The sequence below is a fragment of the Aquarana catesbeiana genome, linkage group LG01 (assembly GCF_042186555.1).
Source record: "Aquarana catesbeiana isolate 2022-GZ linkage group LG01, ASM4218655v1, whole genome shotgun sequence".
NCBI lineage: Eukaryota > Metazoa > Chordata > Amphibia > Anura > Ranidae > Aquarana > Aquarana catesbeiana.
The window spans coordinates 978,461,742-978,476,622 of NC_133324.1; the positions used below are offsets into that span (position 1 = coordinate 978,461,742).

A 14,881-nucleotide genomic window follows, 5' to 3' on the forward strand; every position below is an offset into this window, starting at 1 on the left:
TGTCACTCTCTGTCTAATGTCACCCTTTCTCTTTGGGGTTAGACTACTCCCTGAACCACTCTGTTTCTGTTGTAATTCAGCAATAGGGATGAGCCGAACACCCCCCTGTTCGGTTCGCACCAGAACATGCGAACAGGAAAAAAATTTGTTCGAACACGCGAACACCGTTAAAGTCTATGGGACACGAACATGAATAATCAAAAGTGCTAATTTTAAAGGCTAATATGCAAGTTATTGTCAATAAAAGTGTTTGGGGACCTGGGTCCTGCCCCAGGGGACATGGATCAATGCAAAAAAAAGTTTTAAAAACGGCCGTTTTTTCAGGAGCAGTGATTTTAATAATGCTTAAAGTCAAACAATAAAAGTGTAATATCCCTTTAAATTTCATACCTGGGGGGTGTCTATAGTATGCCTGTAAAGGGGCGCATGTTTCCCGTGTTTAGAACAGTCTGACAGCAAAATGACATTTTGAAGGAAAAAACTCATTTAAAACTACCGCGGCTATTGCATTGCCGACAATACACATAGAAGTTCATTGATAAAAATGGCATGGGAATTCCCCACAGGGCAACCCCGAACCAAAATTAAAAAAAAAAAATGATGTGGGAGTCCCCCTAAATTCCATACAAGGCCCTTCAGGTCTGGTATGGATATTAAGGGGAACCCCAGCCAAAATTTAAAAAAAAAATTGACGTGGGGTTCCCCCTAAATTCCATACCAGACCCTTCAGGTCTGGTATGGATTTTAAGGGGAACCCCGCGCCAAAAAAAAAAAAAAAAAACGGCGTGGGGTCCCCCTAAAAATCCATACCAGACCCTTATCCGAGCACGCAACCTGGCAGGCCGCAGGAAAAGAGGGGGGGACGAGAGTGCGGCCCCCCCCCCCTCCTGAACCGTACCAGGCCACATGCCCTCAACATTGGGAGGGTGCTTTGGGGTAGCCCCCCAAAGCACCTTGTCCCCATGTTGATGAAGACAAGGGCCTCATCCCCACAACCGTGGCCGGTGGTTGTGGGGGTCTGCGGGCGGGGGGCTTATCGGAATCTGGAAGCCCCCTTTACCAAGGGGACCCCCAGATCCCGGCCCCCCCCCCTGTGTGAAATGGTAAGGGGTTACTTACCCCTACCATTTCACTAAAAAACTGTCAAAAATGTTAAAAATGACAAGAGACAGTTTTTGACAATTCCTTTATTTAAATGCTTCTTCTTTCTTCCTTCATCTTCTTCTTCTTCTGGTTCTTCTGGCTCTTCTGGTTCTTCCTCCGGCGTTCTCGTCCAGCATCTCCTCCGCGGCGTCTTCTATCTTCTTCTCCTCGGGCCGCTCCGCACCCATGGCATGAGGGGGGAGGCTCCCGCTCTTCTCTTCATCTTCTTCTTCATCTTCATCTTCTTCTTCATCTTCTTCTTCTTCTTCTTCTTCTCTTCTTCATCTCTTCTTCCTTCTTCATTTCTTCTCCGGGCCGCTCCGCAGCCATGCTGTGGCATGGAGGGAGGCTCCCGCTGTGTGACGGCGTCTCTTCGTCTGACGGTTCTTAAATAATGGGGGGCGGGGCCACCCGGTGACCCCGCCCCCCTCTGACGCACGGGACATGACGGGACTTCCCTGTGGCATTCCCCGTGACGTCACAGGGAAGTCCCGTCAATTCACCGTGCGTCAGAGGGGGGCGGGGTCACCGGATGGCCCCGCCCCCCGTTATTTAAGAACCGTCAGACGAAGAGACGCCGTCACACAGCGGGAGCCTCCCTCCATGCATGGATGCGGAGCGGCCCGCAGAAGAAATGAAGAAGGAAGAAGAGATGAAGAAGAGAAGAAGAAGAAGAAGAAGAAGAAGAAGATGAAGATGAAGATGAAGAAGAAGATGAAGAGAAGAGCGGGAGCCTCCCCCCTCATGCCATGGGTGCGGAGCGGCCCGAGGAGAAGAAGATAGAAGACGCCGCGGAGGAGATGCTGGACGAGAACGCCGGAGGAAGAACCAGAAGAGCCAGAAGAACCAGAAGAAGAAGAAGATGAAGGAAGAAAGAAGAAGCATTTAAATAAAGGAATTGTCAAAAACTGTCTCTTGTCATTTTTAACATTTTTGACAGTTTTTTAGTGAAATGGTAGGGGTAAGTAACCCCTTACCATTTCACACAGGGGGGGGGCCGGGATCTGGGGGTCCCCTAGGTAAAGGGGGCTTCCAGATTCCGATAAGCCCCCCGCCCGCAGACCCCCACAACCACCGGCCACGGTTGTGGGGATGAGGCCCTTGTCTTCATCAACATGGGGACAAGGTGCTTTGGGGGGCTACCCCAAAGCACCCTCCCAATGTTGAGGGCATGTGGCCTGGTACGGTTCAGGAGGGGGGGGGGCCGCACTCTCGTCCCCCCCTCTTTTCCTGCGGCCTGCCAGGTTGCGTGCTCGGATAAGGGTCTGGTATGGATTTTTAGGGGGACCCCACGCCGTTTTTTTTTTTGGCGCGGGGTTCCCCTTAAAATCCATACCAGACCTGAAGGGTCTGGTATGGAATTTAGGGGGAACCCCACGTCAATTTTTTTTTTAAATTTTGGCTGGGGTTCCCCTTAATATCCATACCAGACCCGAAGGGCCTTGTATGGAATTTAGGGGGACCCCCACATCATTTTTTTTTTTTTTATTTTGGTTCGGGGTTTCCCTGTGGGGAATTGCCATGCCGTTTTTATCAATGAACTTCTATGTGTATTGTCGGCAATGCAATAGCCGCGGGTAGTTTTAAATGAGTTTTTTCCTTCCAAATGTCATTTTGCTGTCAGACTGTTCTAAACACAGGAAACATGCGCCCCTTTACAGGCATACTATAGACACCCCCCAGGTACGAAATTTAAAGGGATATTACACTTTTATTGTTTGACTTTAAGCATTAATAAAATCACTGCTCCTGAAAAAACGTCCGTTTTTAAAACTTTTTTTTGCATTGATCCATGTCCCCTGGGGCAGGACCCGGGTCCCCAAACACTTTTTATGACAATAACTTGCATATAAGCCTTTAAAATTAGCACTTTTGATTTCTCCCATAGACTTTTAAAGGGTGTTCCGCGGCATTCGAATTTGCCGCGAACACCCCAAATTGTTCGCTGTTCGGCGAACTTGCGAACAGCCAATGTTCGAGTAGAACATGAGTTCGACTCGAACTCGAAGCTCATCCCTATTCAGCAACTTAATCTGAGATATTTTCTACTTTTTGTATAAGGGTTTCTAACACTTTCTTTTTTAACAATTATTTCTGAGCCTGCCTCTCTTTCTACATCAGAATCTCCGGAGCTTGAGCCACCACTTGCCTGTTCTTGTATAAGTACCTGTTGTTGAGGCAAGGGTGGTGATGTTGCGGGCGGGTGTGTGGGGTTACCTATAGCAAGGGCGGCTATTTGAATTATTTCCTTGTCATCCCCTGAAACCTTGCAAACAGGTATGATAGGATACAGGGGTGTGTAAGTGGGTGGTAGAGGAAGTGGAGGTGCACTAACTGTTGTTGGGAGGAACGGGTTGGTAGGTGAGAGATCAGAAACATTAATCTCAGATTGAATGGGTGGTCGTTTTACCGTAGACTTTAACAGGTTACAGTTGTTCTGCAGTAAAACAGCAGATAGTGCAGCGCTAAAACCAAATAAAAAGCACATTGAGAACAATCACAATATAAAATTACTGAGTCCATATGAGTAGTCCATATATAATCCTCAAGTGCGGGCAGGCAGCATGCTTGCAAGAAAGTGATACGGGAAGCCCACCACCAAGGTATAGGATGGCCTCTCACCTGATCGAATGGACCCTTTAGTTACAGAGGGTCACAAAGCGCCTTAAGATATAACCAAGTGGGGTACAGCATACATGGCATCCGTCAGGAACCCGGTACTGGACACTCCGATATGGCCGTAATATAGAATAAAAATGGCAACAAATAGTGCTCTCTGTATAACAACTATTTATTAAATGCTAAAAAAGTGTCACTCACATGTAAACACTTGATTAGTGCAAGTAAAAAGCAAACAGGAACGGTGGAAATCTCCGAACAGCAGTGCGGATGCGCAGTGGCCGCGGGTGACATCACGGCGTATCCTCATTCTGGATGCGTTGCATCCCAGTGGGCGGGGACTTCATCAGCAGATGAGGATACGACGTGGGCACCCGCGCTTTAGTCAAGGTAAGTAACCATGGCAACTGTAAACAAGGCATGTTCAACCTAACACCGGAAGTCAATCCGGACATGACCCCTCAGTATTGAATATGCGATAATCGGACACAGCCGATCTTGCACACATAAAACAAAAGACTGAAAGAGGGGAAAATTAAAACTAATAATATAAAAAATGCATCAATCCTAAACAGGCAGAGTGCAAGAGAAGAAAATAGAAAAACATTATAGACTTTTTCATTCATTTCCAAAATGATATCTAAAATATTTTCTATTTTCTTCTCTTGCACTCTGCCTGTTTAGGATTGATGCATTTTTTATATTATTAGTTTTAATTTTCCCCTCTTTCAGTCTTTTGTTTTATGTTTGCCTTTGTTATATGTAATACCTGAGATTGAACATCCTTATGCCCCGTACACACGATCGGACATTGATCGGACATTCCAACAACAAAATCCTAGGATTTTTTCCGACGGATGTTGGCTCAAACTTGTCTTGCATACACACGGTCACACAAAGTTGTCGGAAAATCCGATCGTTCTGAACGCGGTGACGTAAAACACGTACGTCGGGACTATAAATGGGGCAGTAGCCAATAGCTTTCATCTCTTTATTTATTCTGAGCATGCGTGGCACTTTGTCCGTCGGATTTGTGTACACACGATCGGAAATTCCGACAACGGATTTTGTTGTCGGAAAATTTTATAGCCTGCTCTCAAACTTTGTGTGTCGGAAAATCCGATGGAAAATGTGTGATGGAGCCTACACACGGTCGGAATTTCTGACAATAAGGTCCTATCACACATTTTCCATCGGAAAATCCGACCGTGTGTACGGGGCATTACACTTGCTGGCTGCTAGTACTGTAGCATTGAAATGTTTGTCTTACTGTCACTGTCAGTCTGTACCTACTGTTTGAATGTTTTCATTTTTTATTTAAAAGCAGTAAAAACATGAGAAAAAAAAAAGACAGAGTCTGTTTGCAGATAAACTCAGAAGTTGTATTGCAGAGAATGCCAACAGCCCCAGCAGGAGAGCGCTGCTAGGGTAACACTAACAGTTCAGCTCAAGGCAGAGAGGCAACGGGCAAAAATGCACCAACATTGTCTGTCTTCAGGCCAGTTAGATCCCAAAGGGGAGGCTACAGTGCAGTATTGAGAGTCCCTAGCCTGTCCCTAGTTATCTGGAACCTTTCCCTGCCACTATCACTTTCCCTGACAGACGGGTGCTCTTTTCCTACTGTGCCACTTTGCAAGAATGTGCACCAAACCATGGGGCCAGGATCTTGAATAGACTCTGCCACACACTAGATGGCCACCAGAGTCCCATGAGAGGCCAGCATGGCTGTCACAGCGACTCGGGATACTTTAGAGCAAGGGCAGGCAACCTTAGAGAGGTGGAGATCTACCTGAACAACATGGGAGAAGTCAAAGATCAACGGGCAGTGTTGCCGCCTCACACCTGATTTAAACATCCAATTGCCCTACTACCATTTTGCAATTGCATGCATTGCACGGCAATCATAGGTTTACATCAAGTGGTGAGGAAGCAATATATCACCTCCTGACCGTCTGTCAAACATGGTTGGATCGCTTTTTAGGGGAGCAGCAGTGCCTGATGCACTTGTGAATGGGCCCTTAGTTGCATGGGGAAGAGTATTTCTGCTAGGAGGGGGGATTAGTGCTAGAAAAGGTGATATGGTAGAGGGGGGAGGGAATTTGTGCTAGGAGGAGATTTTTTTTTGAGGGGGGACTCGTCCTAGTAGGGATGATTGGGGGTATTTATGTTAGGAGAGGAAATTGGGGGGGGAATTTGTGCTAGAAAGGGGGGATGGGGGGAGAAGTTGTGCTAGGAGGAGGGAGAATTTGTGTTAGGAGTAGGAGGGGGGATTTGGAGTGGATTTGTGCTTGGAGGAGATTTTTTTTTGGGGGGGGACTCGTCCTAGTAGGGATGATTGGGGGTATTTATGTTAGGAGAGGAAATTGGGGGGGGGGGGGGAATTTGTGCTAGAAAGGGGGGATGGGGGGAGAAGTTGTGCTAGGAGGAGGGAGAATTTGTGTTAGGAGTAGGAGGGGGGATTTGGAGTGGATTTGTGCTTGGAGGGGACATTTGAGGGGGTAGAGGTTTTATGCTAGGAGGGGTGATTTTTTTGGGGGGGTTGTGCTGAGGGGATTTGCAGAGAGGGAGGATTTAAGTTTGGAGGGGGGGGCAACAAAAATTTGTGCTGGCAGGGGGGAATTCAGCATGGGGGAAGATTTATACTGGGATGAAGGGGAATTTATGCTCTGGAATGGCAGATCAGCAAGCCCAGACTTTGATCTACCAGTCATCTGAGATCTACTGGTTGCTAACCCCCCGCTATAGAGGAACCATGTTCCTCATGGCTTCCTCTCCCTCTGCAATGCTGCCATGGTTAAATGCCACCTGCAGCAGAGAAAGCAGACTGCACTTGCCTACATGCTGGTGATGTCAAAGGTTGATAGGAATGCAATGGGTGCAACCAGTGACAGTGGGAAGTTGTCATATATAGAAGTGGTAGAAATATTGCTTCTATATATGATGATAAGCTCCCGAAAAGCCAAAGTTCAGTCTGAACCCAGGTTTGGACTAAATTAGGGACAAACATATAGGAGTCGCCATCACAACCCAGCCCTATACTCCATGTGGCCCCCCTGTACACCTGGATAGGAAGGTGGTGGGGGCAGTGCCATGTAGAGCAGGGATAGGCAACCTCAACCCTCCAGCTGTCTTGAAACTACAAGTCCCATGAGACATTTCAAGACCCTGACAATCACAGGCATGACGCCTAGAGGCAGAGGCATGATGGGATTTGTAGTTTCACCGCAGCTGGAGTGCCAAGGTTGCCTACCCCTGATGTAGAGGAACCATTCCCTCCATGTAGCTGCTGAATGCCCGCTCCTCCTCTCCTTCCCTCTGATATTCAGTGGAGGGAAATGGAGGGCATTGGGTCCTCCACATGCTGCTCATGGCACCTCTTTATCCCTGTCCTGCTGCCCTGGGCCCCTGTGTGCTTCCCTGGCCCCCCTTGTAGGGGACCTGTCAGGAAGGAGAGCTAGGAAGGGGCCAGTAAATGTGTCATTTACTGGCCTTTTTTCTTGTCTTAATAAATGTCAGTGATTGATACTGATCACTGACTTTTTTTTTCTTTTTTTATTCATTCATAGCTGGGGCATAGTAAACTGTGTTTACTATGCCTCAGTTTATGAATGAATGTGGAACCTCTGTACAGAGCTATTCCTGTTCATTCAATCTGTGCAGCTGAGGCTGCAGAGAAAGGGACTGAGGACTATGTCCTCAGTCCCTTTCTCTGTCTCAAAAGCGAGACATCAGGGGTCTGTTTTTTGTCTTTTTTTTCACCCAAGCCCCCCAAAGAGCATCCTAAAAAATATGTAAAAAATTATAAAAAATAAAACTATAAAGAAAAAGTAAAAATAAATTGGTAAAAAATTACAAAAAATTAAAACAACAAAAATAAAAAACTACTGACACCAGTGGCGGAACTACCAGGGTCGCAAAGGTCTCACTTGCAACTGGGCTCTAGTGTTCTGCCACTGTGGAGGACCCCAAGATGACAGGAAGGTGGCCCGCTGGGGGACCAGGATAAAGGGTCCCACGATGGGAGTAAAGGGTCCCTGGATCAGTGGAAAGGGCCCCGGTCGGGGCCAGGGCGGCCCTTCATGCTTTCTTGCACTAGGACTCTGAAGGTTCTAGTTATGCCTCTGGACTGCATCAATGGCTCATCCCTAGTAAGGACTGATTAAAAGGTTTTTGTTACTTCCAGTTCAGTTTTGCTAAATACTAAACAAATTTCGAAGACAAGTAAGGTGATGGACAACATTGCTGAATAAGGCCTGGGGAGCAGAAGGTAATAAGACTTAAGCAGCCCATAGATGACTCTTTATTTTTTATTTTATTTTTTTTACTAGTGGGTTGAATGAAAAACTGATCTGTGGGGTCCACCACTAATAACACTGAACCTTGAAGTACACCACTCATAACACTGAATCTTTGGGTACACCTGTAATAACACAGAACCTTGGAGTACACCACTAATAACACTGAACCGTGGGGTACCCCAATAATAACACTGAACTTTGGGGTACACCAATAATAACACTGAACTTTGGGGTACACCAATAATAACACTGAACTTTGGGGTACACACACTGGTAATTTTTTTCTCTTTCATCTCCAGATCAATGAAGGAAAGCTGTCCAGTCGCAAGGAAACGTGTGAGAACGGTGAAAACCCGTATCCCATCTACGCTGCTGTGAGAAAGAGTCAAATGCAACAAAACAACGCAGGTGATTTTACTAGAGCGGCATTCCTAAAGCAGAGTTCCACCCAAAAGTGAAAGCTATGTTTGTTTGCACCCTCCCCCCTTCCGCTGCCACATTTGGCACATTGCATCGTTGTGTAGCGATCTACAAAACATCCGGCCCCTCCTCCTCCCCCCACCTGCTGCCTTCTGGGAGACGCACAGGTCCCAGAAGACAGCGGGACCATTCAGAAAGTGCAGCGCGGCTTCATTTCCTGTTCTCCTTTAGTAAGGATGCCGGTGGCGGGGGATGGGTCAGCTTTGGGTGCCGAGATTGCTGGGCTCCCTGGACAGGTAAGTGTCCTTATATTAAAAGTCAGAAGCTCCAGTATTTGTAGCTGCTGACTTCTTTTTTTTTTTTTCACTCAGGCTAGAACTCCTCTTTAATATCTCCTCACCATATGAGATGTATGATTCCTCTATGATGAGGAATAATGAAAACTAAAATTCAGTCTTGGACTGCCCATTATCCCTCTGCATCCGTATACTTCTTCCATATCAACTTCAGTTCCGGAAGGTTTTACCCCCTTCATGACCAGGCCATTTTTTGCTGTTCAGCACTGCACTATTTTAAGTGGTAATTGTGTGCTCATGCAACACTGTACCCGAATGTCATTTATATCATTTTTTTTCTTCAAACAAATAGATCTTTCTTTTGGTGGTATTTGATCACCTCTGCAGTTTTAATTTTTCTATATAAACGGAAAAAGAATAAACATTTTGAGAAAAAATATATTTTTCTTTCTGCTATAAAACCTAACCCAAAAAGCTAGGGAGGAGGTGGAATCCTTATGGGTAGAGCTCCAAAGGGATGAAGCTAAGGGGAAAATAATACTGGGAGTATGCTATAGGCCCCCTAACCTGAGGGAGGAAGTGGAGACGGATCTCCTATCACAAGTTGGATTAGCAGCAAGGAGGGGAAGTTTTATCATAATGGGGGATTTAAATTATCCAGACATAGACTGGGTGGAGGGAACCACGCATTCGTCTAAGGCTCGCCAGCTCCTAAATGTCTTGCAGGAGAATTTTATGGGTCAGATGGTAAACGCACCAACTAGAAATAAAGCGTTACTGGATCTACTGATTACCAACAATACAGACCTGATCACGGATGTGGAAATATGGGGCAATTTAGGAAACAGTGATCACAGGTCAATTGACTTCAGTATAAATCACACAAATAGGAAACATAAGGGGAATACAAAGACACTGAATTTCAAAAGAGCCAACTTCCCTAAACTATGAACCTTGTTAGAAGGCATGAATTGGGATACAATCTTAGGAACATTGAACACGGAAAAGAGATGGGTTTTACTTTAAGATCATATTAAATAAGGACATTAGCCAATGCATCCCATTGGGTAATAAATTTAAAAGAGCAAACAAAAGTCCTGGATGGCTTAACGCCAATGTAAATATGCATACAAAAGGAAAGGAGAAGGCCTTCAAAAAATACAAGGTCGAGGGATCATCATCAGCATTCAGACTTTATAAAGAATGCAACAAGAAATGTAAGGGTGCAATTAGTGCGGCTAAAATAGAACACGAAAGACACATAGCGAAGGAGAGCAAAACAAAAATCCCAAGAAATTCTTTAAGTATGTAAACAGTAAAAAAGGGAGGGTAGACGATATTGGCCCCATAAAGAATGAGGAAGGACATCTGGTTACAAAGGATGGGGAGATGGCGAAGGTATTGAATTTATTCTTCTCCTCAGTCTTCACGAGGGAATCAGGGGGCTTCAGTAACCAAAATTGCAGTGTTTATCCTTATGACACAACACAGGAAGCACCTACATGGTTAACAGAGGACGGAATTAAAATTAGACTTGGGAAACTTAACATTAATAAATCACTGGGACCAGATGGCTTGCACCCGAGGGTACTTAGGGAACGCAGTCAAGTAAGTACCACACCATTGTTCCTAATTTTTACTGACAGTCTACTAACTGGAATGGTACCAGGTGATTGAAGAAAAGCCAATGTAGCACCAATATTTAAAAAGGGCCCAAAACACATCCGTGGGAATTACAAACCAGTTAGCCTAACATCAATAGTATGTAAACTCTTGGAGGGGATGATAAGGGACTATATACAAGATTTTAGTAACGGGAACGGTATCATTAGCAGTAATCAGCATAGATTCATGAAGAATTGTTCTTGACAAACCAATCTATTTACCTTCTATGATGAGGTGAGTTTCCATCTAGATAAAGGAAGGCCTGTAGACGTGGTGTATCTGGATTTTGCAAAAGCATTTGACACAGTTCCCCATAAACGTTTACTGTACAAAATAAGGTCCGTTGGCATGGACCATAGGGTGAGTACATGGATTGAAAACTGGCTACAAAGGCGAGTTCAGAGGGTGATGATAAATGGGGAGTACTCGGAATGGTCAGGGGTGGGTAGTGGGGTCCCCCAGGGTTCTGTGCTGGGACCAATCCTATTTATTGTGTTCATAAACGACCTGGAGGATGGGGTAAACAGTTCAATCTCTGTATTTTCGGATGATAATAAGCTAAGCAGGGCAATAACTTCTCCATAGGATGTGGAAACCTTGCAAAAAGACCTGAACAAATTAATGGGGTGGGCGACTACATGGCAAATGAGGTTCATTGTAGAAAAATGTAAAATAATGCATTTGGGTGGCAAAAATATAAATGCAATCTATAGACTGGGGGGAGAACCTCTGGGGGAATCTATGATGGAAAAGGACCTGGGGGTCCTAGTAGATAATAGGCTCAGCAATGACATGCAATGCCAAGCTGCTGCAAACAAAGCAAACAGACTATTGGCATGCATTAAAAAGGGGATCAACTCCAGAGATAAAACGATAATTCTCCCACTCTACAAGGCTCTGGTCCGGCCGCACCTGGAGTATGCTGTCCAGTTCTGGGCACCAGTCCTCAGGAGGGACGTACTGGAAATGGAGTGAGAACAAAGAATGAGCAACAAAGCTAATAAAGGGTCTGGAGCATATTAGTTATGAGGAAAGGTTACGAGCACTGAACCTATTCTCTCTGGAGAAGAGACGCTTGAGAGGGGATATGATTTCAATTTATAAATACCGTACTGGTGACCCCACAATAGGCCACTCATTAAAATTAGAATAAAAGAGGTTTAACCTTAAACTACGTAGAGGGTTCTTTACTGTAAGAGCGGCTAGGATGTGGAATTCCCTTCCACAGGCGATGGTCTCAGCGGGGAACATCAATAGTTTCAAAAAAAACTACAGTTACAATAAAAAGTATGTGAACCCTTTTGGAATGATATGGATTTCTGCACAAATTGGTCATAAAATGTAATCTGATCTTCATCTAAGTCACAACAATAGACAATCACAGTCTGCTTAAACTAAAAACACACAGAGAATTAAATGTTACCATGTTTTTATTGAACACACCATGTAAATATTAAAAATAAAGGAAAGATCTTGCGAGCCACAATAATCCAATGCCCTACTGAAGAAACAAACCAAATATAGAAATAAATACCCAGCTGCAAACGCAGATCACGTATTCATGGCCGTGCGGTAGGTATAAATAAAGAAAATTGCGCTGCGCTTAGGTATATAACAATATATGCGTTCACCCTATCGGTATCATATGCAAAGGTGCCAAGTACATGTGATTCAAATCCAAAAAAAATAATACATATAATTCCGTATATCCAGAAAAATGTGCTACTAAATGCCACATCCAAAGTGCAATGTGCTTAATAATAAATGGGTTCTATATGCTTAAATAAAATGTGTTACTGAATGCCACATCCAAAGTGCAATGTGCTTAGTAATAAATGAGCTATATATGCATAAAAAAATATATTGTTCACATGCTAATCAATTGAAATAAAAAACCCTGTTTATAGAAGATCCTCTGGCCAAGGATGTACCATCTTCTGGTGAGTTTGCCTAGCTCCTCTAAAAGAAGGGCTCGGGTACGTGTTAAGTCCTGTAAGGTGGCCTGTGCGTGGGTCAGTTTGTGAGAGGTTTTGAGGGATTTCATTGTCCTGATGAGATTATTGATATTCTCTTGGTGTTGTCTCTTAGCGCTTGTAGCCAAAGTAATCAGTTCCCCCCCGGATTACATATTTATGCACTTCCCAGAGGGAGATTGGGGAGACTTCCAGATTTGAGTTTTCCAAAAAGTATTGCTGAAGTCATGTATGGATAGGGTCTGTCACTAAGGGGTCCTTGAGCAGGGAGGGATTCAAACGCCAGGACTTTGTTCTAAAATAGGTTTCGGGGAAAGATAAGGTGACTTTGATCAGGTGGTGGTCAGATAGAAACATCGGTTCTGTATCATCAATAAGTCTGACTGAGATAGGAAGAAATAATTAATCCTAGAGTATTTTTGATGTGGGGCCGAAAAAAAGGTGTAGTCCTTATCTGAGGGAAACAAGGTGCACCATACATCGTGTAAAGTTAGGGATTGAAACTGTAGTTTAATCTGGCATAACGCTTTGTTCGTCAAGGTAGATGTGCCCATGGAAGGGTCCAGTAAAGGGTTCAGAGGGACAAAAAAATCACCTCTCAAAAGTGCTATACCTGTCTGGAATGAAGAGGTCGCAAATTTTCCTAAAAAACGCGATTTGGTGGTCATTTGGACAATACAGGTTGGCCAGTGTGATCGGTTTTGAGGCATAGGAACCTTTAAGAAAAATATATCTGCCTTCTGGATCGATAAGGGAATCAGATAGTTGGAAGTTAGCATGCTTAGAGATTAGTATAGAGACTCCTTTGGTCTTGGAGTCAGGGTTGGTGGCATGTATCGCTGTTCGATAGATATGATTAGATAGTTTGGGTATGGCGTCTGAACGGAAGTCGGTCTCTTGCAGGAAAATGAAGTGTGCCTTGTGTTTGGAAAGGGATGACAAGACTTGGGACCATTTTTCTGGTAGGTTAAGGCCCTTAGCATTAAGGGATAGGCATTTCAGCGTCAGGGAAGGCATATCCGGTGACTGTTCCTATATGACCCTGTGAGACTGTTTGTGTCGGGGCCGCTGTTATTAAAGGTAGAGTAAGCGGATATTAGAAAGGTGGTGGGGATGTTCCCTGGAGGGGCGGGGGTGGATCCACTCAGCAAAAAAAAAAAAACATTAAAATTAAGTAAAACTAGGGGGAAAAGAAAAAGAGGATGGGAAGAAAAGAAAGCCGAGCTGGGGAGGGAAGGAAAGGAAAAAAAAAAAGAGGCTGTGCTGATAGAGGTCATAGCGTGATGCACCGGATCAGCTCTGTGTCTGCGGGATCTGTGGCGTTGGGCCTTCAGTGATGGATTAAGGGAAACCGAGAGACAGGGTTCCGAGGGGAAATAAAGTGCGTACCATGCCGGAAGTTCAGCGTGTGGAAGATTGAGTTGTTCACAGAAACCTTGTAAGTCTTCCAGAGTGCGGAGTAGTGCAGAGCGGCCCCTAGTGGATGCTGACAGCCTGGAAGGAAACTTCCAGCGGTATTGTATATTCCTGGCACGTAGAGCTTCCAGCATGGGGCGCAGGGCTCTTCTGTTTTGCAGCGTTATCTGGGACAAGTCCTGGAGGAGTCTGATTTCTGCTCCATTATGGAGAATTTGGCCCCCATCTCTTGCTTTATGGAGGATTTCCTCCTTGAGTGGAAAGTTAACCACACAGCATATCACATCTCTGGGTGCTTCATTATCATGGGGTTGAGGGCGCAAAGTGCGATGAGCCCTCTCCATATCAATGGGAGAGTCTGCTGGGCTGTCAATTAAGTCATTAAAGATTGTGCATATGGTTTGTTGCAGGAAGCCCAGATCAATACTCTCAGGGACCCCCGTACTCTAATGTTGTATCTTCGGCCATGATTGTCGAGGTCCTCAACATGTCTGTGGAGGTCCAGGAGATGGGAGAGCTGGGAGTCATAGGTGGTTTGAACCTGACGAATGGCGGCCGCATGTGTCTGGGTGGTTTGTTCCACATCGTCAATCCGGTGAGCCACGGCTTGGATTTACGACTTAAGGTCTGCAATCGCAGCTGTGACCGTGTTTTTAATGTCAGCGGCCATTGTTTCTAGGTCAAACAAGCTAGGGGGGTGAGCATGCCCGGCACTTGGGCCCATTCCTCCCGACATCGGTGTATCGGGTTCCAAACAAAGCCAGTTCGGGGTCTGGGCCTGTGAGGCCACGAGTGCAGACATGCGCTGGGTCCGGAACAGCTCCGGGATGTTTCTGCTCAGCTGCGTACCTGAGTCAATAACTGCTTGGGATGTAGATTAACTCCGGGTGGATCTGTTCATGGTGGTTCAGAGGTGTAGGCTCCCCTAAAAGGCAAGATTTGATCCACAGGTTGCAGGAGCTCTCAACTTATGCTGCCATCTCGGTCTCCATCCAGGCCACCCCCCCCCCCCAATAAAATACATTTATGTTTTTGGTTGTAACATGAGAAA

At 45.3% G+C, this 14,881-nt stretch overlaps 1 protein-coding gene across 1 annotated transcript in view; it reads left to right on the top strand.

Annotated features, from left to right (window-relative positions):
* The window catches only part of LOC141123532 (cytosolic phospholipase A2 gamma-like), a 98,918-nt gene that overhangs the window by 41,135 nt on the left and 42,902 nt on the right, over positions 1–14,881 (top strand). The window contains exon 6 of the mRNA XM_073612061.1: positions 8,360–8,468. Coding sequence (XP_073468162.1) covers positions 8,360–8,468 — 109 coding nt within the window. The remainder of the gene's footprint in view (positions 1–8,359; positions 8,469–14,881) is intronic.